We start from the raw sequence: 27,699 nt of genomic DNA, 5'->3' as shown, positions 1-27,699 counted from the left end.
TCAAAAACTGTTCAAACATGGAATGATGATAGTCTCTGCAGCAACAATACTGCCTCATTGGTGTTGCACCTTTCCCCACCCCACTCTGTGTCCTGGGAGGCTGACCTCTGGGGACTGTATCAAAAGGCAAACTTGCCCTCTGGTTTCCTGTTGGACTCTACCAATGGGAGACATCTGTAGGGGAGTAAAGGAGAGGGAAAGGAGGGTATTATTCCCTGTCTCTCTTCCAACCAAGGTGCAATGTACTACCTGGACTCAGCTAATAAATCTAATAGTTCCTTCCTACCCAGGTCTCTCTGTTCTGATAACTTGCCTCCACCCCTCACTTTTCAGAGTCTGGATCTATCCTCCTACTCCGGAGCACCTTACCATTCCTCATTGACTTCCATCTACCCTGCCCAGCCTCTGTAAATAGTTCTCTCATTAAACATGATTGAAACAATCTTTTCAAAGTGTCTTTCAAAACCTCTTTATCTTGGCCACCTGTTTCCTGCCAGGATCATGACTGATCGATATGTAATCCATGGCTGAAGAAAAGAAAGCTTTTGGTTGGGATTTGTGCATGGAATAACATTTTTTATTCTTCATTTTCTGTCTGTGTTATGGTAGTAATGAGCCACTGCTGGATCCTTAAATTTAAATTTTAAATAAGAAAATTAAAATCCCTTGATCACACCATCCAGTGGCTCTACTTTGGACAGCAAAGAGAGAAACTATTTTCATCATCACAGAAAGTTCCACTGAACATGCTATTACAAACAAACCCCACCAGCTCCTCAGTGATAAATATAAAGGTTATTTCTACCTTTGGCTCTACCTTATCATCACAGGTGCAGCCCAGGTCAAAATCAGACTGAAGGTACATAATCCCTGGATAATTTGGTCGGGTAACTTCCTCTGGCATGGTTGGCCTGAAGGTATTAACACGCAGGAGGTGATTCAAACTCCCATGGGTTCCATTGTTAGGAGCTGGCTTCAATCCCAGGAGATCTGATGCAAAGAGAGAAAAGGAACCAGGTGCTTCTTAAATGGCTTTTCGATGATATATAATAAGAATCAAAACCTTTCACCTCCAATGGTGTGTAAACTCCCAAACACAAATCAAAATTGAGTAACACCAAATTTAGGTAGCAAGCATCCCTGACATACCCCCAAAACCATTCTGTCCTCACCATGTCTTGCCACAGCTTCCTGAAATAGCCATGCTCCTCACTTGACCATGAATAGAGAGAGGCACTGCCCAAAACAAGAGTGGAGGAAGAGGGTCTTACACAGCTATTGCCTATGTGTGTGATAGGTGTGACACTTCAAGGACTCTTAGCTTCCATATCACTGCCTTTCTGCACTTCTCTGAGACTTTTTCATCCAAAATAAGACTTATAATCAATAAATAACCATAGCCCTGTCCTCTAATACACTCCACACAAATGTGGGGACAAGAGGAGGCTCTGGCCTGGTGCCTTGAAGTGCCACTGTTACACCAACAGGCTGATTTCACAGCAAGTGAATGGTTGCCAAGTGGGCACACAGTGACTGACTTGCCTGAGCTGGGAGGCAGGACAGGGAAGAGCGAGCAGCCAAGATGGGAAAAGAACCCAGGAGACCCGACTTACAGACTCCCCCTCTAACCACCAGACTGGCACTCCCTTACTAAATAGGAAAAGTTGTCCTCATTCAGCAACTAGAAGCTCAAGGAAGAAAAATAATTAGGAGCACATAAATAGCTGGCCAGGATGCAAGCTGGCAAGATTTTCACGGGGCTGCAATGTGAGAGAGAGAGAGGTGGGGAAAGCTCCATGCCCAACTCTTGCTTCATCAGGTCTCTGACCAGCAGTGTCAAACTGTAATGCTATGTTGGATCAGCCAGAGGCTGCCAACAGCAACACTGTGAAAACTCCCTGCTAGTCAACTGTTGAAGGGAGACAAAGACGCCTTAGAAGGGATGACATTCTGTCCTCTGAACCAATGAGCAAGTTACTACATTTTTTTTTTTTTTTTTTTTGCGAAAAGCAGAGATGGTCTTAGAAGAGACATCTCGTTTCTTTCTCTGACATTCAGGAAGTTCGTACATGAACTAAAGATGGTGTCCCTGGTTTTGATTTAATGAGTGACTTACCACACATGACATTGTAAAGTTCAATGTTTTCAAACGGAGGCACTTTAGTCTTGTACTTAAACGTTGGGCCATAACCTACAAAAACGGTCTTCCAAAAGAAAAGAAAACAAACAGAAACAATTAACCACTCCTGACACCCAGTAGCAAGCCTTGCTCTATGTATGAATGCCACAACAAGATGTCACTCACCTCTCCACTCCCATCCCTCCCAACAATGGCTAAAACAAAACACAACATCAGCGCACAGTTCTGGGATCCTACCTGCATGCTGTTGACTTTGTTATCAAATCCATGGTCCCCCTGGAAAAAACATTTTCCTGATGGTTTCTTATAAACATCCAGAGGTTTCCTATATTGAAACAATTTTATCATCAGTCAGGATTTCTCCTGAAATCGCTCTGATAAAAAGCCATTTTCAGGATACAGAGGATCTCTGAGAAGGGGCTTTTGAAAGCCCATTTGTCTCTGTTTTGATTGCATCATTCCTGTGGTGATGACAAGATACTTCTCTTCATTTCTCCAAGCATCCTTGCCTTGACAGTCACCCCACAATCAATGGAGACCTTTGAACAGAATCAGTACCCTCCTTGTAGATCCTCGCAGAACACTTATCCTGGGTAATGCTCTGCCTGCCCATGTGCCTCACTAGCCTTCAGAGTGTTAAGACTTTCCCTGTGGGACCACATGCCACCACACAGTAGGCTCTTTAAAAATATGAGATATTTCATCAGTGCTTTGAGTTCTGGATTCTGTAAAAGGATTGTATGCAAATTTGCCTCTAAGTACACTACAACTAGAGTATAATTGTACAACTGAGAGTCAAATGAACTCTGATGGTGACATCTAACAAAATCCTACACAATATCTCTTCTTAGAAATAGAAAATTGGGGAGCTGGGGCTGTAGCTCAGTGGCAGAGTACTTGCCTAGCATGTGTGAGGCACTGGGTTCCATCCTTAGCACCACATAAAAAATAAACAAATAGAGTAAAGGCATGCTGTCCATCTACAACTACAAAAAAAAAATTTTAAAGAAAACAAAGAAATAGAAAATGAAAAACTGCTCTCAAGACATCAAGCTCATTAATCTTTCCCCTTATAACACGAACTCACCTTTTACATAAGTGTCATAAGATCCTTTTCCAAATAAAGTTTATGTTTATTAATATGAGTATTCCTAATACCTACAGGGCACATAGCACTGAAGCAAAGTACTTGGGGAAAATAAAGAAATCTATCAAAAGTGTATCCATCCTTAGCAAACAGCACCTTGAAGTTGGGATGATAATAACATATGTGCATATGTAACCCAGCCATGAAAGAGTTAATATTAAAAAGATTTACTAATTAAAATGCCTGGGGCTGGGGATGTGGCTCAAGTGGTAGCCTGGCATGCGTGTGGCCCAGGTTCGATCCTCAGCACCACATACAAACGAAGATGTTGTGTCCGCTGAAAATTAAAAAATAAATATTAAAATTCTCTCTCTCGTAAAAAAAATAATGCTCAGGCATTGCCAAATGGGGGGCAAAATACTCCCTTGTCTCCACTCATGACTTTAAAAAAAATAAATAAAAATAAAAAAATAAAATGCCTGGCTTGGGTCTATGTTAATTTGAACAGCTGTCGTCATCTTTCACATAACATCTGCTCAACCCCCATATGCTCTTCTTCATATAAACCTGACAACTGCATCAAATTTTCTCTCTTCCCCCCAAGTCACCCCATACATAAAAGGTCCTGCACAGGGTATAACCAAACCATTTTTGTCACATCTCTGTAATGCTTCTAACTCCTCATGTCTGTTCCACATGATTTCAATAATTTCTGACCTTCACATATATCTCTTAATAACCCCACATATTTAACTCTATCAACCCCTTCAGATTACAGTAGGACCTTTATGTGTTTGCCACACGTCTTTCTAAGCATTCTCTATTGATACAAGTTCCTAGGGAACCAATTTGTCATTATCTAGTCTCCTTTGTAAACGGAGTAGAGAACCTAGGTAGGATGCATGTCATAGCTATTTTGTCATTGCTACAGACAGATTCACAGCACTGTTCTTAAGGGAAAAGTTAAAGGAAGAGGGTGTGGAATATGGCTGGCTCCAGGGCTGGTTGAAAATGAACCAACTTTCAGCAATTAATTCTTTAAAACTGTCTGAGCCTCCAGATGTCCTACACCAGATTCAAAAGCAAGACTTCATTAATATTTGAAAGAAGGCAAACATGAGAAATAAAGCAATGTAAAACACATTCACAATAATAGGTTTTTAGATTCACATTTCCTGAAGTCCTCCATAAACACTGCTATAGGCGAAGTCTCATCAACCAAGATCGCATCCATCCTGGGTCCAAGGACAAGGTCCAAGTTATAATTTTGACTGGTTCAAATAATAAAAACAAAGGCTAAAATATCAATTCAAAATTGGATACAAGCATACACACATGCACATATGTACATGAAGACACTTCAAAGGAACACAAACACACTGACCCCCAGAACGAGGAGATGCGTCATCTCAGCCCTTACCTGAGATGAGTCCAACTATTTCTTTTAATAATGACAAAGAACTTTAAATTATTTCCAGTTGCCAAAGAGATGGCCTCAAAGATAAGAAACAGAGATAGCCGGCGCCCCCAAGTTACCTTGCAACGTGCCACCTGCGGTCCACCAAGAGATGAATATCCTCAATTCTTCGGTTGTTGGCATAATGCAAGCGTTTGGGAAGGTGCTGTTTCATATAAGGCTTAAAGTGCTGATCTGGTTTTTTACACTGAAATAAAAATGAACATTGGTGGTTTTCTTCTAGAAGAAATCCTAGGTGTTCTCTCCCTTAAAAGTTGAAGGCAGTTTTAAGCTCAACAAAAGAGTCGTTCCTGAATAAGTGGAATTTGTTACCCCCTATCAAATAATATACACTGAAAATAAATAAGTTTAAAGGGGGTTGGTTAGCTTTGGAGATAGTACAGCAGGCTATTAGAGGGGAGGGAGGAATTTGGAAGACACATTCCTGACTCAGGATGACCCTAACTGAGAGCAGCTTATACCCTAAGGCCTTTCCCAACTGCTTCAAGTCAAGAGGTAGAGAAAGGGAGGTGTGATACACACAGTTCTATCTGAGGAAAGTTGCTAGTGCTTTAAGGGTCTCTGCCCTGAATCAGGGAACAATGGATCCAGACGGTGGGCAGATCTGCTCCAGAGAAAGTAAAGATTTGATTAATGGTGAATGAAGACTTATCAGTTCTAATGGAAGGATCCAACAGTCTCAGTTTTCATCATTGCCAAGACCATTCTGGGGCCTGCAGTTGACCCCAGGCCAGAAGTTTTGAAGGCTCTCAGGGCAGAAGATGGCAGGGAAGTGAGGAAGATGTTCCTCCAACCCACAGTGGGGGATGATCATGGAAGAAAAGCGCTTGAAGAGCAGAGCCCTGGTGGCTTCCAACACTTACCGTGAGGTTAGCAATAATGACTTTGGGGTCATCTGTGCAAAGAGAGAGGGAGAAAGATTTCAAAAAACATGACAATATTTACTTGCAGGATATTCAATTCTTTATCCCAGAAGGACTATCACTTTAATATTTTATTTTAAACATGTATATAATCATGTGGGGTTTCATATTTCAGTAAGTAAAATGCAATTAAATAAATAAAACAAATCCTATAGCAAACTTGTCTGTTGGTCCAGGTCTCCTCTTCTAGAAGGAAATTCCTCCTTTCATAGCACCAGGATACTGCTAGGTAAATTTCTCCCAAGTTGCCCAAAATGGTTCCTCTGAAGCAGAGACTTAGTTTATTTTCAATTTAATGTCAGGAACTAAACTGAGCATTGGGGCTTTCAACACAACTTCCTATTTATCTGCAGGTCTTTGAAACAAGTCATCACTCTGTTTAAAATGAATCTTCTGATCCATTGAGTTATATATTTAAAGGGAATTTTGTTTTCATGGTAATATTATGAGCCTAATTACATAGGGGCTGTTTCTTTCCGGTCATGGGCACACACATATGCATCTTCTTGTTTTTCATTACCAGCAAACAAAGGCTATTTTAGTCAATACTCTGAACCAGCTAAAAGCAAAACTATGTAAATGATGGCTGTGTATAAACAGGATTATATTATCTGAATGTCCTCTTTTGGGGGGGTTGTGGGGAGAAAGAGGAGATTGTAGGTTGTTTGGATTTTGTTTTGTTTTCCAAAAATTTAGTGCAGTATGTCATTATAGAATCAGCAAAAAAAGGAAAACAGCATTCAGGAGAGATGCCCACTGTCACGGTGCAGCCATCCCTACCATCTAAATGTCAGTGTGTGTATCACTGGCTGCTGCAATCCCTAGAGCCTGATACACAGTAGGCACTCAGTAAATATTTATTAATAAATATTAATATATGTCTGTTCATATTGCTGGAAATACATGTTGCCTTGAAGTATAAATTCATACACTTCAAAAACTACTTTCGAAATCTTTGTTCTAAAGCTATGAATCCAAAACGAAAATGTGCAGTCCATCCTATTTAAATCGGGGTTAAATTTTAGTTGCATCTTTTAATGGAAAGTGAAAATGATAACAATGATGGCTAACCCAACTTGAGTTCATACCACGTGCCTGTCACTCTAGAAGAGCTTTGCAAGGGCCTTCTCTCTGGTTGTCCATAATCACCCCAGGAGGGAGATGCTTTCAGATCCTCACTAAGCCAACCAGCTTTGGAAGGTAGAGGAGGCCACACACTCGGATGCCCAGGCAGCCAGATTGACAAAGCCATCTTTAAATCTCTACACTTTTGAGCCTCACAAACCACAGTCCTCAAAGAGGCCAGAGCAAGTTCATATTCTTTGATAATGAAGAGAAATAAATAGCACGGGGCAATCTTGAACTCATATACATTCCAGAGAATTACTAGAAAATAACAAATGCCCAAGTCCATGTTTGAGACACCAGTCCTTCAATCCTGACCTCCTCATCTTTGTATGCCACCAAGTCCCACTTGTATGAACAAAGAGTAGTGATTAAGAATAGGCAAATCTGGGTTTCTGTCCCAGCTTGCCACTTACTAACTGTCCTCTGAGCCAGCTCCTTCACCCCTCTCTGATCATTCACTTGTACTGCCTACAAAGAAGATAATAATACATATCACACAGGACTATTAAAAGGATTAAATAAAATTGTGTACATATTCAGCTAAAATAAGGATGCAATTAAACCACCATCATGATTAACCCTTCCTTAGCTTTGACAATTTGCTAGTGCACGTTACACCAATGTCAGTTATATATACATAATGTCTCATTTAGTCTTTCCCACAGTCTGTAATTTACAGATCAGAAAGCCAAGGCACAGAGTGTTAAAGAAGCTTGTCCAACATTACCCGGTGAGTCCCTGGCAGAGCTAAGGTTTGAACCTGGACATGTGGACACCATTTTTGCCTTTTGCTACCCTGCTTTCCTGTCTCTCCCAATGAAGTCACATATGATAATGTTTTGTAGAGCGTAAAGCATTTCATTTTGGATAGTTATGATTTCACACTTCCCAAGGAAAGTCCCTCTTTCCCCTAAACAACCTCCCTATTATATTTTCAGATATCAAAAATATCTTTTAAAACAGACATACTCTTTCTTATCTAAGCAAAATGCAAATACTAAATTCAAGAGGTACCCACACTGCTTGCATCTAGTCTATACCAACAGCCCACCTATCTCAAGTGAGCAAAGACAGGAGGCTGTGTGGGACAAGAAAGGACAAGGAAAGAAGAAGCAAGAAACACCAATGTTTTGTTTATTTCACAACCTTGCTTGGAACTGACCTTGGAAATTTCCCAAATGTGTTGACTCAGGAACATAATTTGGGAAAAAAACATTTAATTTTCTAAAACTTTAACCTTGGTGTCAATGGTTTCTTATTACCAAGGCTTGAAAACTCCAAAAATGTTCTTTTTTCAAAATTAGCCATGTCTCCAATAAAACTATAGACTTCTCAAAACCTAGGTGGGCAGCACCTAAATGTCTTAGCGCACAAATTTAAAAGTCTTTAGTGGCATATCATCACTTGACATGTAAAGCCCAAGTGACAAAATTATTCCTGTTAATTTCACTGCCAATCTTTCAAAACAGTTGCCAATCCCAAGGGCTTAATATTTTTCCCTCCTGGGTTCCACCAATCACTTTGACAAAGGGGAAGAGCCCCCTTCCACGTGGTTAGAAACTTTCAGTGTCCAAAAGTGGTTCTCTTTAGACTCTAGTTTTAGCTAAGGAGCTAGCTTGAACTTAATGCTGAAAAACTCTTCTCTTGTAAACAGAAAGTTATGGTTATAAACATGCCTCAAATTAAGTTAAATTTCTACGTGATAAAAATAAGAGTAAATATTTACACAATACTAGTCTGTGCCAGGAACTATTCTGAACAATATACATAGATTAATTACCACAACTCTGTAAATAGCTACTGTCATTTATCATCCCCATTTTCCCCATATCAGAGGGGAAAAAAAAAAAACCCTGAGGTTTAGGGTTTAAATTACTTATTCAAGGTCACTCAGCTAAGCAGGAGCAGAGCTAGGATTTTTGCCAAAGTGTTCCATCTCCAGAAAACAAACCTTTACCCAGTCCACTGTATTATCACTCTAACCCCGAGCATTTTATGCATCAACTTACATTTAGCATTGTTGCTAAATTTGGATCGAATTCTTCCTAGAGTTCCAGGCACTAAAGTAATATCATCCACATTGGTCAGGTAATTACTCAGGAACTCAGTTCTATCACATGTAACATCTTCCATACCTATAAGCAAGGGGGAAAAAGCATTTTCAGGCAATATTAAAACTAAAATCTTAAAAGTGTCACACAGACTCTCAAGATGACATCCAAGCCTCACTTTATTTAGTTCTTAACGGGAGGAACCCTCGCAGTGGAGATCCTGAAGCTGACTTTCAGCTTTTCAATGGCTCTCTGGGTAACCTTTCACTGGACTTTGATTTAGCCATATCATCTTGCAAGCACCAGAAGATTGAAAATGCATCATCTCAGTAATCATTTAAGTCATTGAGCAAGAACATCAAGACAAAGGAACTAATCATGTTTTTAAAAAACAAACAATTTAAAGTCATTATGAAAAAGATCTATTCTTAAAATATATACATAGATTCTTCAAACTCTTCCCAGCTGGGGGTGGTATAAATAACTGGAATACACAGTTCTGTGTCTCTTTTACCAAATGTCTTTCTCCAGCTCACTCCCCACCCCTTGCCCCCCCCCAGTCTCCCTCCCTTCCCCCCTCCCTCTCTCTCTGCCTCACCCTCCCCCTTCCCTCTCTCTCTGCCTCACCCTCCCCATCCCCCTCTCTCATGCATCTGCTATCTTAAGCACATAATCACCAGCCCTCACTCTGTCTCCTCTGGTGGCCTTGGATGTTACTGACAAAACAATACTGGCAACAAGAGATGAGAAAGGAAAATGTCAGCTCCAATGACCACCCAAACTGAAAAACAAAATAATTCTGAAAACAAGTTGTAAACAGTGTAATTAGAACCGAAAACTAGCAACTAGAGCACAGAAAGGGTCTAGATAAGGAATTGTTTTTAACCAAACAATGTTCTTTCTCCCACCTCAAAATTTCTTTTCTTTCCTCCATCAAGGAAAGTTTCTTGATCGATATTTTTAAAATAATAAAAACAAACGTGGAATCATAAGCTGAAGGCATCTAGTAGAGACCTTTATTTGCCTTTTGGGAATTTATGACATGGAAATTTCATGAAGGTTTAATAGACAGTAGTCCCTCCACATCCAGTTTTGCTTTCCATGGTTTCTGTTACCCATGGTAAATAATAGTCCAAAAATATTAATGGAAAATTCCAAAAGTAAACAATTTGTAAATTTTAAATTGCCATTCTGAATGCAATGATGAAATCTCATGCCTTTCTGCTCTAAACTGCCCAGGACACGAATCATCCCTTTGTCCCAGGGTATCCACATTATATATGCTCTCCACCCCATGCTAGTTGAAAGAAAGAGGTAACAGTCATATAAATTTTATCACAGTGTATTCTCCTAGTTGTTGTATTTTATTACTAGTTTTTATTGTTAATTTCTTATTGTGTCTAATTTATAAACTAAACTTTATTGTAATTATGTTTATGTCACTGGCTGCCTCAAAGCATGACATATACAGGGTTTTTTATTATTCACAGTCTTAGATATCCACTGGGGCTCTTGGAACATACTTTCCTTGGATAAGGGGAGACTACTTGATTGCTTTACACAATCCATGATATGCATATTCTCTAAGAGGGAAATAGGTGATTCCGTAAAGGCTTCCTAAGGTTTTATTTTATTTATTTTTATTTTTGAATTGTTTTTTTTTAGTTATAGATGGACACAATACCTTTATTTTATTTATTTATTTTTATGTGGTGCTGAGGATCAAACCCAGTGCCTCATATGTGCTAGGTGAACCCTCTACTACTGAGCTACCACCCCAGCCCCTTCCTAAGGTTTTAAACTAAAGAAATAAAGCCCAGTGTGGCCCAAACCTGATAAAATTCAAATGATAACCTCCTGTAATTCCAGATCCGTATTCTGTATCCTTTCTTAAATATAAATTAGAAGGAAGAAAGAGAGAAAAACAAATCTCAACATAGCATAAGGGTTATATATCATTTCCTTTCACACTCAAAACTCTCAGGAAGAAAATTTTAAAACAAACAAGCAAAAAAAAACCCTCAACTACCTCAATCTTAGCCCAAGGATGGAAAGTCTCCAAATAGATATTAATGGAGGACTGGAGGGGTCTTCCACTTGTTACATTCTAGGGAGTCACTGATGCCGCTCCCAGGGTGCATGACCTCCCTTGCTTTCAAAGTTCAGAGGGCAAGTTTGCTTCTCTGGCATTGCCACACATTCCACCTCCAGACCAACTTGGCATGGGTAGAGTCAGTGTTCTCCATCTTCAGATGAGGAGCTCACACTTCAAGAGGCCCCAGAACTTGTAGAGCATCAAATAGTGGCAAGATGCAATTTGAGCTTTGCTGAAATTCATTCTGACCTCAAAGCTCACACCCCACAACACTAAACCCTTTTTGGAGAGAGACACTATTGCTTCCCCAAACCAAATGGATCTACTCATCTTAGAAACCTGCACACTGAGAAAAAGTTCTATTCTGTCCATGACTTTTACAGTGCTTCAGCCTGTGATCCACTGGGACAATCTACTTCTTAGACACCTGCCTCCAGCATGTGGGCAAATACTCTTGACACATCTGGGCGACTCAGTGGAATCAGCTGTGTTACATGCTCCAGATTCTCTGTTCTGTCCTCCCCACTAAGCCAAACTCACAGAATACAATTTCACAGGGGGTAACAGGCCCCTCAAGGGAGCAAGTGAGTCCCCACAGCTTTTCTCCCCACAGTCTGTCAGAGATCTTCTAGAACATTTCAGACCTAGAGCCCAGCTTTGACTAGGAAGATTCACCAGCTATTCTCAACAGAATTGCCAAAGAGTCAATGAAGTATTTTCATCTTCCAAACTCTACTAAAAGGGAGCAGTTAGGAATTCCAAGGTCATTATTTCAATTGGGTAGTTCAGGAAAGCAATGTGCATGTCTATGAAATAAAAATGTCCCGTAGGCCCCGTCATCATACTGTGTTTATAAGGTTCCACCTCAGAGTGAAGCTGTCATGAGTTTTACGACTTTATAAAATGTTTGGAAAACTGCTCCTTGAGCTGCTGCCGCTGCAACAGAGGGCGCTGGTTTTGGCTTTGAATTCTTCAGTGAGTTAGGGAAATGGCTGAACTTGTAGTACATGGCTTCTTGGACAAGACCCTGTCTCTCTGCCTCCTTATCATATTCCCATGCATGATTCAACCACCCAAAATCTGTGGGCTCCTTTGAGGGGTGTGGTCCACAGGGATGGGAGATGATCACCTGATGTGCCAGATTCACAGAGCAAGTCCTTAATATCACAAGTGAATCACCTGCCTTCAGAGACAGATTTTGAAGAGAGGCCTCTCTTGCAAAGAATAGAAAGATATAGAAGACCCTGATTTTGATTTAAAAGAACCCAGGGTCATCTCAGGTTGTTTGGAATCATGACCTGATTTCTTTCCCTATCCTGAAGAAAAGGAAAAACTTGGATTCTGGGGGTGCCAGTGTTCCTTTCCTTTACACCCTCAGAAGCATCTATTTATCTATCTTATTAGCAAAGAAAAACAAAGCGTTACCATGATCTCCAACAAAGATGACATTCACACATCGATGCAGCTTGAGCTGTTTCAGCCCATCCATTAACTGTCCCACAGTTTTGTCAATTTCCCTCAGAGGATTCGTCATCTGGAAAAAAAGATCAAGTTAGTTCTCACAGGTTTTGTTTTTGTGGTTTCGGTTTTTGACCTTTCAGTTTCCACAGATGGTCTACCCTTAGAACATTCTGGAAGGAAAACTTCAGGCCCAGTGGCAGAGCTTTGTCTAAAGGGGAGATTTTTCTGCCATTTTTAATGGAAATCTGGTCTAAGGACTTCATACCTTTTTCATGATAATTAATAACTCTCCTCATCCAATTCTTTTCAAGATTCTTGGATATAAAAATAGAAATATTAAATTCCTTTTAGAGAAAAGGAAATTTTTTTGGAAAATTCCTTAACAACAGCATCTTTTAAGTTCAAGAGTTTTGAGAGTGAACAGAAAGTTGGATGGATGGTTTAAGCCCCATGTCTCTGTGTAAAATCGCATTAGGCCCCAAACTTAGGCAAGAACAGAGTGCTACATGAAATTATAAGCTCCCATAGGGTAACAAATGAGAACATCATTAAAGGGACCCATCACATGTCCCAAAGAAATCTATTGTCAGCTTCTAAAAGCAATAGATTAATGGAAGAAGTTTTCTAACAATCAAGCTACCGTTCCTCCAATCAGTTCTTTTCAAGCGAGCTTTGAGTGAAATGAGAACTTACAAGATCCCTAACTGAAAAAAAATGAACCAGAGTTTGTTCTAGAACGTTTCTTATTTAGTCTAATACAAAAACTCACTTCTTCTCTGAAGAACATTTTCAAAGCCTAGGAAACATGATCATCTCATATTTTTCTTCAGATGGAAGTCTAACAACTCAAGCACTCCCACACACACTACAGGTCTCCCTTCTCAATCTCATCTCTAACTGTGCAACGGAAAGATTCTTATATGAAACTTCACATCAGACAAACCCTTGAGAGCACTCTAGATGAAGTTTGCAGTTTAGCTGGCAATCACACACATCTACCTAAGATAACCAGGATAAGATCAGAAGAGATCTGAATATCATTATTACTCAAACACACAATGTGATCTTTCACTGGCACCCTTCACAGAGGATTCAAGAACTTTCCTCCTATTGTTTCATCAGTGAAATCAGGTATAGACCTTTTTTCTTCATGGGAGGCATTAGTATTTCAAAACCTATCCCAAGGAATAAGTTAGAACTGAAAGTTTCAGAAAGAGATGAGCAATGGAATGTGAAGGGACTAACAGATGTGGGGCTCAGCGGCACTTGCTTCTGAGAAAACCACACTCCCCTCCAAGATCCTTGTCTAGATAAAGAAATACCAAATGCATAACATATGTCAGTCCTTGGCAATGTCTTGTTTTCCTTGATTCATCAGGACAATTCAGGTAAAATCCAGAAACTACTTCTTAGTTTCTGATCTGTTCAGACAACTATAAATAAGAGATTGCCTCATAAGTATTTGAAGGTTTCAGGAAAGTAGTAACCATAGGCTCTTCTGAGTGTACCAGGACAAGTAAATATTACTCACGTCATTATGAGAAAACACACGACTCTGCCCATTGTTTTTTTCTTTCATTCTATCTCAGTTATTGCCTTGCCTGTACTCTAAGATTGTTTCTGATCTCTGAGAGTACAGACCACTAATCTAAGTCAACCTTCCGACTCCTCCTGCTACCTTGTGGGGTCATTCTCAAGAACCAAGGTCACAAACCATTGACTAATTCTGTGCATAAGTGCAAGTAAAACCAATAGCCCTCTGGACAGTCACTCCAGCCTCAATGTTAATACCCATTTAGGGACAATGAACTCTGAAGAAAGTCAAAGACTCCTTTTTCTTTTTTTTCTATCATGCAAAAGCTCAAGAAGTCTTCATATCAGTGTTCACCTTTGAAGTACCAGATTCTTCTGGACTCCAAGCCCAAGGACATGGCACCAGAGTTTTTCTAAAACATGTATCCAGCCAATTTTCGAACTGAAGCACTGGAGGAAACCTTCAACTCAGACGTGCCCGCCACAAAGCTTTGGAACAATAGATAAACTTACTTTGTCCTGACGAGTTTCCGCTGCATAATGATCCATCCTATGTAATTTTCTTCTTCTTTTCTTTGGAGGAGCAACGGGTCTTTCCTGTCTCCTCTTAGGGGCAACTTTCCTCTTAGGTCTCTTAGCCGGAGTAAGAGATGGGCCATAACTACTCTCCTGTACTGGCGGATAGAGATGTCTGCACTCAGAGGCCGTCTGTCCCTCTGGGTCAGATGATAAAGCTCACCTTTTCCGTCTGGGGTCAGCAGAGACTTAGAAAGACTAAGGCTGCTTAAGTGAGAACACATGGGTAGGACAGGTGATTCAAGGACCTCTCTGGAGAGAAGCCTCCTAAGCGGGTCTTGAAGCTGTTGTCTCAGCTTCTTTGCTGGGAACAAGAATGTAATTTAAGACAATCTAATCATATGGGCTTCTTTTAGCTGACAAGCTTGCTCATAGATACACCCAAAGGTGACATTAGAGAAGTCCTGTAACGCAGCACTCCTGCATTAGGGAGAGGCTGATCCTCGGTTACAAAAAGCTCTCCATTAATGAAGTACTAGTTTACCACCAGAGAGAAGACTAGTCACTTGGCCATCTCAAGATGGGAATACAATTCGTGAAGGTGGTTCCAGTTCAGAAAAGCATGGGTATCTAACTGTCATGCCACTAAATTGGTCACAGCACTGTCACCTTCATTGGCAAGGATCATGTAAATTTTTTAACCCAAGGATGGAATGAACATGAACAACTCCTTGGTCCTGAATACATCTGACACATCGGGACTTCAAGCAGGAGAGAGAACCTCTCACTGACGACCAAAGTTTCCGGTACAGAGGAACTTGACATAAACAGTACTGTATTTTTAGAAATGCTCTTAGAAAATTAGATAAAATGTGACAATTCATCAAGATTTCCTCATCTTGGTCTACAGAGCCAGAATGGCTCTATTTACATCTTTGCTGTCCCTTACATCCTCCCCTGATTGGGAGGGTGGCAGTGCTACAGATTTTGTTTCAAGCTCCAGAGAACAAGTGAAGTCTGATACTTAAACTGAGTGAAGAAGATAACCTTTTGGGACCTCCAAATGCTGGAGAAAAATAGGCCCCTGATTTGCTGATGGTGCAAAGGTGAATTAAAGCAGCAAGCTCTGCTGTCTACGTAGCTAACTTCTCTCCTGGCAGGACTGTTCCAAGAGCCATTCAGATGCAGGAAGGGGCAGGAGGAGGAACAGTGTTAGTGTATCCAAGAAGGAGAACATCTGCCATGCGCTCTCACGGTTTCCAGGGCAAGCGACTGCAAGGGCTCTTCTGTTTCTGTCTCATCCTCTTTCTCCGGCAAAGCGATCTAAAGACACAGCCTCAGAGACTTGGATTTGGTTTGGTTTAATGCCTCTAATTTTAGGCAAATCTCCACGAGAAGAGCAAGAAAAGGAAAAGAAGGATTTTCCATTTCATGATCACCAAGTACATTCTGCTAGCACTCAAATCTGCCCATCAAACACCAGGCCACTTGCAAGAGACTTCAACATTCCAAAGACTCCCAAGGTGAGCCCTTCCGATTGCAGCAGGTTAGAGGAGCAGGAGAAGTAGGGTTTAGTCAAACTGAGTTTTCATCCAGGGATTACAGTGCATGTATTTCCTTCTTCAAATGTTAGAGGGAGATGAAAGCTAAGTTTTCAATGACCAGCCATACTGTAGCCTGAATTTAGAAGTTTTAGCCTGAGGTTATTAGGAGGATGGGAAGGAGAGGGGCAAATTTCCCTGCTTTTCAGAAGGATATGTTGCCATCTGAAGGTAGGGACTAGCCAGCCAAAGCTCTGCCTCTAGGTCTGGAGGAGCAGCCCAACGAGAGGTCACAGAAAAGGCATACAAGATTTAAGAGAAAAAGGTTGCGCCAATAATCAAAAGCAAGCTTATGTTTGAACATTCACCATTACACTATGAAACCAGGAGCAATACACCATTTCGGGATGCCATTAGCCCAGTGTTTGGTCATCTTAATACCTTTGAGAATCATCCTGAAAAGGGGTACTCAAGTATTATGTAAACAAAGCACAAACTCTAATTGAGTTCATCTTATTGTAGCATACAACATTCTGTTAGATAGAATCATTTCAATTAAATTTCAAATGCAAGTTATTTTCTCATATGTCAAGGATAGCATGCTAATGATTTTAAAAGTAGTTTTTCAAGTGTATAGTCTTTTCATGTCCATAAAAGTATATAGGGATATCTATGTATTAATCTGCATATAGGACACATAGGCATATAAGCCAATTAGTCTATGCCCAAAGAAAGATTTTGCTCACTTGCTTTGGTTTTGTGTTTAAAACTGTAAACTGTTTTGTTTTGTCTTGTTTTTAGTTAGAATAAGATTCCTAGAACCACATAAGAAATAGTTGAAACCTGAAAATACTCCCTCCTTTTTCAGAAAAATCGACCAGGTGATCAGATTACCATTACTGAAGAGATAATCTAAATTATCCAATTAAGAGTATTTACTCAGTAGGTATATGAGAAAACACCCATCTGCAAATATTAGTACTAAAAAGAACATAACATGAGTAGTTTTAACTTTTAATTCAAAAATACTTTAGGAGTAAAGATCCATTTGTATATTTATGAGCACTCCTGGACATAGAAACCATCTTTATAGCAAATTAAAGCATTCTATATCACACTTCATTCATTCATTGCTCAGAACTTAAAATGTTTGTTTCTTAATTAAAACACAGGCACATCTACTTTCAATAGGTAATTGTAACTGAAATACACGTTAGAATTCCAAAGATGTTCATGGAAAAAGAACAGTTCTTATTAAACTACACAACCTAAAGTATAAAATGAGTGATACCTCATCTGTACTGTTAAAAACCAGCTTCTGAATTAAAGAAAATACCCTGTGTGATTTGAACACACTTATTAACAGACCACTCTGCTGGTTCCCTGGACTGAAGGAGCATTAAATGTTTCCACGAAGCCGGGCACCGTGGCACACTCCTGTAATCCCAGCAGCTCAGGAGGCTGAGACAGGAGGATCGCAAGTTCAAAGCCAGCCTCAGCAAAAGCAAGGCACTAAACAACTCAGTGACACCCTGTCTCTAAATAAATACAAAATCGGGCTGGAGATATGGCTCAGTGGTTGAGTGCCCCTGAGTTCAATCCCCAGTACAAAAAAAAAAAAAAAAGTTTACACAGGAAAGCCGTGGTATGGGAGCCAGAAGTTCTGAGGATCTGTCTCCAGGTTCTCCACTTACCTTCGAAGCCACTTGAGCAGCCCAAAGTTCTTCCAATACCAGTCTCCTACTTTTAAAAGAGTAGCTATACCCAAATCTCTGTTCTACCTACCCTTGGGGTCTTTTAAGGGATAATATTCAAGCAAAGTTGAACTTTACATAGAGCACATGGAACTGCTTAGGTGTTTCGTAAGGGTTTTTTTTTTTTTTTTAACATTTTAACAAAATGTGGTTCCTTTTGTTCACTTTAGATTAATCTCAAAGAAACTCATCCTAAAGATAAAACAACCATTCTTTTTCTTTCGTTGCAAAATAAGATTTGTGTTTCATGTATGCAGATGTTTATCTTGTTTTATCATTTGTGTTTCATAATCATGCAAAACTGATTAAACATCAAAGGAACAGAAAAAGAACACCAGATTTATATGACTTCTGTGATTTAAGACAAAGAATGGTTTCACATAGCCATTAGTTTCTAATGTTTAAAGAAAAAAAATCACTGACCACTGAACTGATGGATGATTGAACATTCAAGCATACTTATAACTTCTTGGTATTTACTGCCTTTATTTACACAGGCTGCAATTTGTTCGAAACTACTTAAGCTAAGATACATCTATCTGTATCTCCAACTCAGCCTTATACTGAACCCAGTGAATTTAATTATAGGCAACAGTTGTCATAGGCTAGTAGAGAATCAGAGACAGTTTCCCTCAAAGGGTTTTTTAAACAATTTTTCAGCTGAAATCAAGTTTTACTATGTTCATGTAGACATATCATCCCTGTTAGGAAAGAAATGCTAAAGACATTTAAAATATGAAAAAGATTTAGATTTGCAGACTTCGTGTTTTAAAATTATCTTTGCTGAAATATTGGGAGGATTCCACTCTGGATGAAAAAGGAACATAACAAAACACAGCTATTCCCCTTCCCCATCTTCTGAATTTGAAGTTTTACTGGCTCCTACCTTACAAATAGACTGTCTTCTAAGATGACTGAGCACTTGATAAAGGGTACCTCACAACTCTGCTGAACAGATTCATTGGGTAGCATGTTCCTCTCAATTAAGAATTAATTTAACCTTTGGGGGATGATGGATATGTACACACCCTTGAATGTGGTGATGGATTCACAGTATAAATACCAATGTCAAAATGTACCAAATAAAAAGCATCCAACACTATAAACTATACTTGCTAAGACTATCAGAGCTGCTTAACTGACCTACCCTCTTTGAACAGCATACTCATTTTAAAGGTGTTAAAATTCAGTTGTAATGTTACATATTGGAGGTTTCATCCCCATATGCCTTTCCACTCCTTTCCGACGGTGGCTGGTGCCAACCCTTCCCAATTCTTCACATGGTAACTGATACCTGCAAGCTTGCAATACACCCCATTCCCATTAGCATCAAGTTTAGGATATGTTTCAATATCAAAGGAATCTGAAATGAAGTTCCTGTAAGAGAAACAAGTATATTTAAGATTTTTCAAAATGTTTTAGTCTTGTAATTCTGAATAAACCTTGTAGATTACAAACGCTCCCAAAGACTGTACAAATCCTAAAATAAGGTCAGTAGGTCAAGTAGCCCAGGGGCACAGACTCCCCTCAAGCAGATGATAAACTACTAACCTCAGGGCCAAAAGGGCCGTATTTGTGTCCAGAGAAATCAGGTTGTTCAGAGTAGAAGGCATAGACCGAAGGCCTAAGAGAAGATTGGAACGTTTATAATTTGCCCAAACCACACACAACAAAGAATATCAAATATCCCCTACTCACTTTAAAAAATAAAAATCCTTCAAGTTTCGTTAATCTCTCAACCACTGTCAGTATTACCATGGAAAAACTTTTTTTTTCCTAATGCTCCAACACCCGCCATCCCACTACACCACCCTCATTGTGGTAACTGCCTGGTACCACTTTCAGAAATTAAAAGTCACAAAGGAAACTCTGAGCATGTACTCAGAGTCTCAAGATAATAGAGCCCAGTGGTAATTCACATGGGCCATGAAATCTGCAGCCAAAAAGATTTACCTCTGTTCAAGTGCAAAGTTGGTCTTAATGCTTCTCGGTCTTTGAGAAGCTGATAGTTCATTTATCAAAGCCAGAAACTCCCTTCGGCTCTGCTGTAGTGGCCAGGATTAAGAGCTGTAGTAATCCATGTAATTAAATGGTCCCCAATCACCAAATCCTTCTTAGGGAAATAACGCTTAAGGCTAATAACCACAAAACTTTTAATAATACCAATCTTTGGCTGCACTTCTATTTCACAGTCCATCTAGTATTTCACCCAAGTCTAACCAAAGATGGAAATGTACTGAAGAAAGAAGAGAGAAGGACAGAGGAAAGCAAATACCTCTCGTCATCTGGCAGGGTGAGCCACTGCAGGATGGTCAATATTCTCCGCTCATGGGGGATGGCCCTGTAGGGGATAAGCAGCAAAACATGTTGGTAGGTGTCTTTCCACAGACTCAAGTCTGTGAGTCCTGGCTCTTGCACCCAGGCCAAATGCTCTCTATTTGCCACCATCTGTTTTCACTTCGTTGTAGTAAAAAGGCCCTCTTTGGAATTAGCATTGAAACTTCCATTTCCATTTGTAACATATTACATTGCTCAACCTCTTCCACAGAAGACTAGACTGGAAATTCTGATTCATGGTCACAGTGAGGAACCTGTCTTGCTGATGAAAAACTCGGCTACAAGTAGAAAAGACCATGGCTTCACAATCATTGTTGTTCAGTGGGTTTGGAATCAGCAGTATCCGAGGAGGGAACAGGACTTCCATGCGCACTTTGCCTCTTTCCAGCAGGATGACCTCTGCTCTCCTCTGTGCCAGTTGACCTCTCTCAGCCTCAGTTAACTCATCAGTAAAACAAAGATAACAGCAAAGCACCACCACACAGCTTGTTTCTATGAATGAATTGATACGAGGCAACTAAAAGACACAGGGTCCCTGGTACACAGTTAAGTGCTAAAATCATTCTTTTATTGATGATCATAATTAGTCATCATTCTGCCTCTAAATAGTTACATAACTTTAAAAACATTATCTAACCTGAAACTTTAAATTCCTCCTGTATCAAATAATGGGTTAGGGAAGGTATTCTTGAAATTCTCTTCCATCTCTATAAAAATCTATCAGGAAGGAATAGGCACATATAATTATGAGACTGACAAAAAGGGTATAATCTTCATCCACAATGACTTTTGTGTTTAAGTCTCATTCCTCTGTTGAAACATAATTAACCTAAGCCTGGCACCAACCTGAAGAGCTCTTGGCTACCATGATAGCACTGCCTCTTGAGCCGAGTTCCATTAGGATATTCATATCTGAGCCATCCCTTGGCTTATGGGGAAATTTGCTTACTTTCTTAACCTGGAGCACAAAATGCTTTTCACTCCCCTACCAAGACCAGGCATCAGAAGCATGTTCGTGATGAATTCAGATGAAAACTAAAGTTTGATTGTGGTAAGGAAAAATTGTTAAGGAACCTTGGATGAACCACTGAAACTTCACTCCTGGTGGACATGAGCAAGAAAGCTAGGAGAAAGAAAGCTCTCCAGAGCCATGGTGGAAGGCAGAGTTGGCAGAGGCTGTGGGCCAGCAGCCGTTCCCTGTCCCCACGATCACTACATTCCCCCACCGGCTCCACCCATCTCTCCTCTGGGCATTTGTCATTCTTCTGGCATCCTCTCTGTCGAGAGCTATCATACACACCAGAAAATCATGTTTATCATAAAATGAATCCTGCTTTAAATATATCACAGTGCTGTTCAATAAATGTGACCCTGTTTATTATATCTTATAATTGAATTAGAAATAGGCAGAGCAAAGCCAGGTTAATCACTTAAGGAATTTAATTCTTCAGCTTTAGAAATCCTTTTTATCTGAACAAAATAATTATGATTACATATTTTGAATTCTTTCCTAACTTAAAAAGAAAAAAGCCAGTGTCATAGCTTTTTCATTTTTCCTGATTTCACTTTCTACCTAAAAGCTGCTTTATTTTATGTGATTGGTGTTAAGCCACAAATATGGACTCCGATGAACCCACTTCCAATGCTAATGGAAAAATACCAGCTCAACAGAAATTTTTTTGTCAAGCTCAGAATGCTTACCCTATAACACCCTTGTTGGACAGGGTACTTGAACAACAATAGATTGAGAATTAAAAACACCAGCTCAGAAGCCAAAATGTGTGAGTTTAAATCCTGACTCCTACAAGTCAAGATGTCGGTGGGTTACCTAACCTTTGGGTGCCTCTGTAAAATGATAGTACCAGTACCTACTCATGAGGGTGTTGTAAAGAATAAAAGACAAGAAAAGTGCTTAAAATGATGTCTGGGGCATCGAAAGTGTTTAGAGAAATGTTAGCTTTTATCATTACATACTGGTTTTATAGGTCCACAGAGATGATACATTCATCTGTGAAATGTTTGTTAAAGGCATATTATGGCCCAGGCGTGTGTGTAAACATAATAAAGATACAGACACTCCCACAAAAATCCTATTATGGAGGTGTCATTGTCCTCTTCTTGGGGAAAATAAGCTGGTAGTTATCAACTCTGTGTGTGTGTGTGTGTGTGTGTGTGTGTGTGTGTGTGTGTGTGTTAGGAGCATTCAATGAAAACTCTGGAGGTCTGAGTATCCACCCCAGGTATGACTTTGGGGATAACATTTAACCACTTTAGGCTTTACTTAGTATTCTAACCTCTTAAATGAGTTGGACAAAGTGGCTTCCCATGAGTTTTAGATGATCACTTTGAAATAACCTCATAGACCAAAGAGACATGATCCTTAGCCATTAACTATGTTTCAAATACAATACAGAGGCACAGCAAATAAATTAGACCAAAGGAAGCAAAAAAACAAGCAGAACACAAAACAGGGTACATATCCCTGTCTTTACATCCCTGATAGATTCAGAATGTGTTGTGAAACCAAGTGCATGAGACATGATCAGAAAAGGGAGAAAAATGGAAATGGAGCATTGGAGGACTAGAAGAAGTATTTAGGGGTAAAGGGAAACAAAATACCTCAGGATATGTAGAGACATTGTCTGGTCAATGTTGAAAGAGATAATGCAAATAAGTAAACAAATACTGCTTATTGTTTGTTCTCTCTATACTTTAAATATATTGATTCATTTTATCTTCATAATATCCTGTGATGAAAGTACTACAACACCCATTTAAAGATGAGAACATTGAGAAAAGAAAAAAAGATGAGAACATTGATTAGTTAAGAGATTAACAACAAATGGTCCAAAGTCAGCAGTCTCAGTAAGTAACAGAGCTGGGATTAGACCCAATCTACACACACATACATAATGGGAATTACTCCCTTTAAATATGAATTGACAAAAAAGAATATGATGGAACTTCTACTGAGGATGATTTTGGAATGAAATATTATCATTTAAAAAGCAAGAATATACTTCTAGCCTGCAGTAGAGCAACATATTAAAAAGATGGCCTCAAAGTCTAAGCCTGTGGTTTGAATCTAGTTTTAAATTTTAAATTTTGCAGAATGTACTTTGTGTAGATTTCCTTGACCTGTGTTTCCTTAAATAATTGGAAGTATGATCAGATTTTTTTTAAGGTTATAAAAAACTTCAAATGAGGAGAAAAAAAAGTAAATCCAAGTCACTTCCAGGATACAGAGATAAAAGAATTGTCTGAGAGGCAAAGCAAAACTACAGATGTCTTTCAAAGAAGCACACAACAGCCACCTTCTCATGAGTGGTTTCAAATGGGTGGAGAAAATTGTCATTCAAAACCAGAACACTGGGCCTTTTCAAGGAAGCTGTGTAACATTTCCAGGGGGGCAGGGCGGGACCAAGTATTAATTATGTTTTTGGCTCCACCTCCATTCTGACAGGCCAATGAGTTAAAGAGCAAAAGAAACCACTTCTATAGAATCAGTGACAGTCAAGGGTTAAAAAAAAATGTAATGTGTATGATTAAATTGGTAAATCAACACCCCACTTACATTCAGCAGTGTCTTTTCTAACATATCCATGCTTATTTCTCAACTCAGAAACCTCTTTAAAAAAAAAAAAAAAAAAAAACTTTTAAAGAGACACTCTGTCTTAGCTTTAAATCACCCAACTCAATTTCAATTTAGCCCTTCAAATCTGAAAAAGCTACTTTTATTCCTGAACTTGGAGAATATATATGGTACCATTCTGGATTAATATGGACCTGTGATTGCTCTTAGCACACTACTATTATAGAATAGTCAGATTTTTGTTAAAGTATAAGAGGCAAATACGAAAACAGCTTTAGGTGGTTAAAAAAAAAAAAAAAAAAAGATGGAAAGAACATCTCAGTGGGAACAAAATCCCCATGAAAGTTGAAACAGATTTCTCTTTTTACTAAGGAGCCTTTGAAAATAATCAACATGTTGACAATTTTATTAGGTAAGTTTCATCTTAAGGCTTACAAACTTCAACTACTAATCCCGTCACCTCTGCAGGGATGAGAAGCACTTTCTTATTAGGGAAATCTTGGAGTTCAGTGGAAAAGCGGGGTGAAACAAAGGGTTCCCCTATCTCTTGTTTGGAATCCCCAATCTCTAGATCACTCCATCGACTCCCAAGCTGTCTGAGACCACACCAGAGTTTTAAAGTTGTGAACCAAAATAAATATAGCACATTGAAATATGTTTATAGAAATGATAGTGCAGACCACAGCAATAAATATTCTAAGAGAAATATACATTCCCTAGGTGGCAAGTTACCAAAAACCTCTAAAGAGGGGTAGAAAGAGCAAATGGATGGCTAGAAGAAGAGAAAATCTTCCCTCCTTCAATGATAGGGAAAAGGAGGAATATGGAAGAGAGGTGAGAGAAGGAAGAGAGAAGAGGAACAAAAAAAGGACCTCAGGAAAAGGTATTGAGGTATATTTCTAGGTATCAACAAATATGTAAAATGTTGACATTTTTACATTTTATGGAAATAAAATCAAGACTAAATTAATGTTTCATAAACTGAATCATAACTATAATTTTATAAACATTGACAAAATAAAGGTAACTTACACAGACCAAAAGAATGTTCCAGCTTTCACCCCTTGCTTGGTGGCTGTAATCCATAGCTAATGAGGAAAATATAAGAGGCTTATAATATGATCTGGGTTTTGGTTAAAGAAAAACACTTTTAAAATATATTAGATCTGATATCTTATACTCTACTCACACCCCACCATAAATTTCACATTATTTGCAACCATTTTTTTTTTTCACATCTGGAAGTCAGAACCATTATTTCCATAAATGTTATTCAATACATTCTCTGCGAAAACTCTCAAAAGCTCTGCTACGATTCTAGTGACATTTTTTTAAACTTTTATTTCAACTCAAAAGTCTCTCTCTTCTGTACCTGTCTATTCCAATAATTGTTTTTGAATATTTCTCTCATACATCTGAATTCTGCTCATCAAAGGACTCAGGAGTGAACCATATGTTTCCTTTACTATTGAAATCCTTACAGAGGAGAGCCCCAATTTGGCACCCAGATGTCAGAATCTTGGAACCTAGTTTGTCTTGTTTGACTTTAAAGTGGATGAAATAGAAGGGGAAGAAAGGCTAATTTTTAATTTGGATTTTTCTTATATCTTTTACCTAGCCTTTTAATAAACAGGGATTTAAGGAGAAGATCCTAGGATACGTTAGATGAACTAAACCTTTCATTAAGGCTTTGAAAATATTTATAACTCGTGCTGCTGAGAGGCAAAAGATGGAGTTCAGAACCCAGGCTCTGCAACCAGATAGCCAAGATTTTAAACCTGGCTTCTGTGACTAGTGAACCACATGGCCCTCCAGCAAGTCACTTGACCTCTCTGTGCCTCGGTTTCCTCCACAGTGGAGGCGATGTTTTCTTGCACACAGGATTACTCTCCACTTTAAAGAATTAATACATTCAAAGCCCTTCAACTGGTGTTTCAGCATTTGGTAAGCACTTGATCAATTTCAGTCTTTATTATTATGCAATAATGGAAATAAATGGAATCCAATTATTTCCAGGAACATTAAAAACAGCTTAGGATGGCGAGTGTCCCAATGAACAGAAGTCCGTGAGGAAAGAAAAAAAAAAAACAAAAGCCCTCACTGAGAGGAAAAGAGTGGAGGCAAATAAGGGAGAAAACTTGTTTGTTATGAGACTAAAGCAAAAATGATGTGGGAATTACAGCCAGTCCATTTTCTGGTTTCATGGCATGCAGACTTTGAGAGGATCTCAGGATACCAATAAAAACCTCCCCCGCCCCATTGTGGAAATGTGCAACTGGAAGGCGTAGAACCTTTAGGAGCTAGGAGCTTGGCCACAGTTTCAAAAGGGTATGAGATACTTGAAGAGTTCTACAAGAGCTGCAAACACATTGTTAGGGGCATCTAGAAATTCCTATCACAACTAGTGCAACTGGCAAGGGAGACCTGGGGTGGGAGAGCATATCTAGCCCTCTAGATCCACAGAGCTCTGAGTAGCTAGTGGATTTTATCTGCAGGGGAGAGGTGGGGTCCTCAACCCATTCCCATAGTTCCTGGCTGGCAGGGACCTCTGGTTCTTTGAAATGGTTAAGAGTGCCCACTCCTCCATTTGGTCCAAATCATCCTTCCACTTTCTGAACAAGCTCTGGCATGGCCCAACCAGGGTTCTAAATGTATCCTGGACTTTCAATCATTCTTGCCCCAACACCTCTACAAACAAGAAGATGACTTCTAAGTGCTGGTCACCCTGTAGCTGCCTCAAAATTGCACTAAGTTCTCAGGAAGTCCAGTTTCTTATATTATAGCACCACTTTCATATACTTACATTAATTTCACTGACACAAGCTTAGTATATTTATAGCCAAACCACTTTCTAGAAAATCTAGTGCCTTGCTAATTCCAAAGAAATTATACCAGGCAATTTTTGACATATATGAAATATAAGATCCATCTAGGGTTTCCTAAAGGAAAAAAATATTTTTAATACATTTTATCAAAGATGACCAAGGCTTTTCAAAATAATATTGTAGGATACATACAGATACTGGCAATATCTGGGCAACAGTAAACCCTAGGAATAACTTAGCTCAGGTGTTCTCAGGACAAAAAGACCACCAGAGGGGTCTTTGCAGTGTTCAAAATATGCACATGCATGTGAAGATGGCAGAATAAGTGTGCTGAAATCATTGTGGTGGCCCTCACCACATACCACTGAGAAAGAAGCCATCTGTCTTCACAAGCTACACTTTCATAATACCACTTACCTCCTAGTTCTCCCATCTAAGAATACTCCTGAATGAATTGTCAAGCCCACTAATTAATAATATCAGAGATTTTACAAGAAATTATTTATGCTAATAAAAAGTATTCTAATGGCAAAAATCAGAATCACTTATTCTCTACACTTTTATGTACTTTGCAAAAATTTTACTGACAACATATTTATAATCAGGATTATAAATTATGAATTATCATGATAATATAAGGTCAAGAATTGTCTTTCTTCTGAGAATGGTGATGTATAACTATAATCCCAGTGACTCAGGAGGCTGAGGCAGGAAGATTGCAAGTTCAAAGCCAGCCTCAGCTACTTAGTGAGGCCCTAAGCAGCTTAGCAAGATGCTGTCTAAAAACAAAAAATAAAAATGGGTGGGGATGTAGCTAAGTGGTAAAGCACTCCTGGGTTCAACCCCTAGTAGCCACCCACTACCAAAAAACATTGTCTTTCTTCTGAAAAAAAAGAAACAGAAAAATTCTCCCTGTTTCTTGTTGATGTCACGTTGACAATATTTTCTAACAGAAAATTGAAGGCATGGTCAGAAGAGGACAAAAGCCAACAAATAAGAGAGAATACTTGAAATTTAAAAGTATATTTAAAAACCTCAAATAAAAGAATCCCAGCCCTGATAAACATGATCTGTCAAGATTTAGCAATTGATGCAAGGCTGAAATCTAAAGGAAGTTCTTAAGTCATATCATGAGTCTCTATTGAAGTTTCTCTGCAGGCCAAGTGTGAGTGTATACAGACACAAGCTATATAAAAATATACAGAAAAAAATATAGGTCTATAGTAGAATGTGGAAAAG

General features: G+C 39.2%; 1 protein-coding gene across 13 annotated transcripts in view; it reads right to left on the bottom strand.

Moving 5' to 3' along the window:
- The window catches only part of Enpp2 (ectonucleotide pyrophosphatase/phosphodiesterase 2), a 105,703-nt gene that overhangs the window by 23,849 nt on the left and 54,155 nt on the right, over positions 1-27,699 (bottom strand). For 8 of the 13 annotated variants that reach the window (XM_078016746.1, XM_078016748.1, XM_078016749.1 and 5 more), the window contains exons 9-18: positions 24,668-24,723; positions 19,982-20,047; positions 19,258-19,330; positions 12,327-12,435; positions 8,765-8,890; positions 5,568-5,599; positions 4,764-4,891; positions 2,378-2,465; positions 2,117-2,204; positions 806-990 (exon numbers count right to left, since the gene is read on the bottom strand). In XM_078016746.1, the coding sequence (XP_077872872.1) occupies positions 806-990; positions 2,117-2,204; positions 2,378-2,465; positions 4,764-4,891; positions 5,568-5,599; positions 8,765-8,890; positions 12,327-12,435; positions 19,258-19,330; positions 19,982-20,047; positions 24,668-24,723 (951 nt within the window). The remainder of the gene's footprint in view (positions 1-805; positions 991-2,116; positions 2,205-2,377; positions 2,466-4,763; positions 4,892-5,567; positions 5,600-8,764; positions 8,891-12,326; positions 12,436-19,257; positions 19,331-19,981; positions 20,048-24,667; positions 24,724-27,699) is intronic. The other 5 variants (XM_078016747.1, XM_078016750.1, XM_078016752.1 and 2 more) reach the window with 1 other exon arrangement.

Source organism: Ictidomys tridecemlineatus, chromosome 7 (genome assembly GCF_052094955.1).
Source record: "Ictidomys tridecemlineatus isolate mIctTri1 chromosome 7, mIctTri1.hap1, whole genome shotgun sequence".
NCBI lineage: Eukaryota > Metazoa > Chordata > Mammalia > Rodentia > Sciuridae > Ictidomys > Ictidomys tridecemlineatus.
Note: the sequence above shows the minus strand (reverse complement) of the source record. Positions and strands in the feature narration are given on the sequence as shown.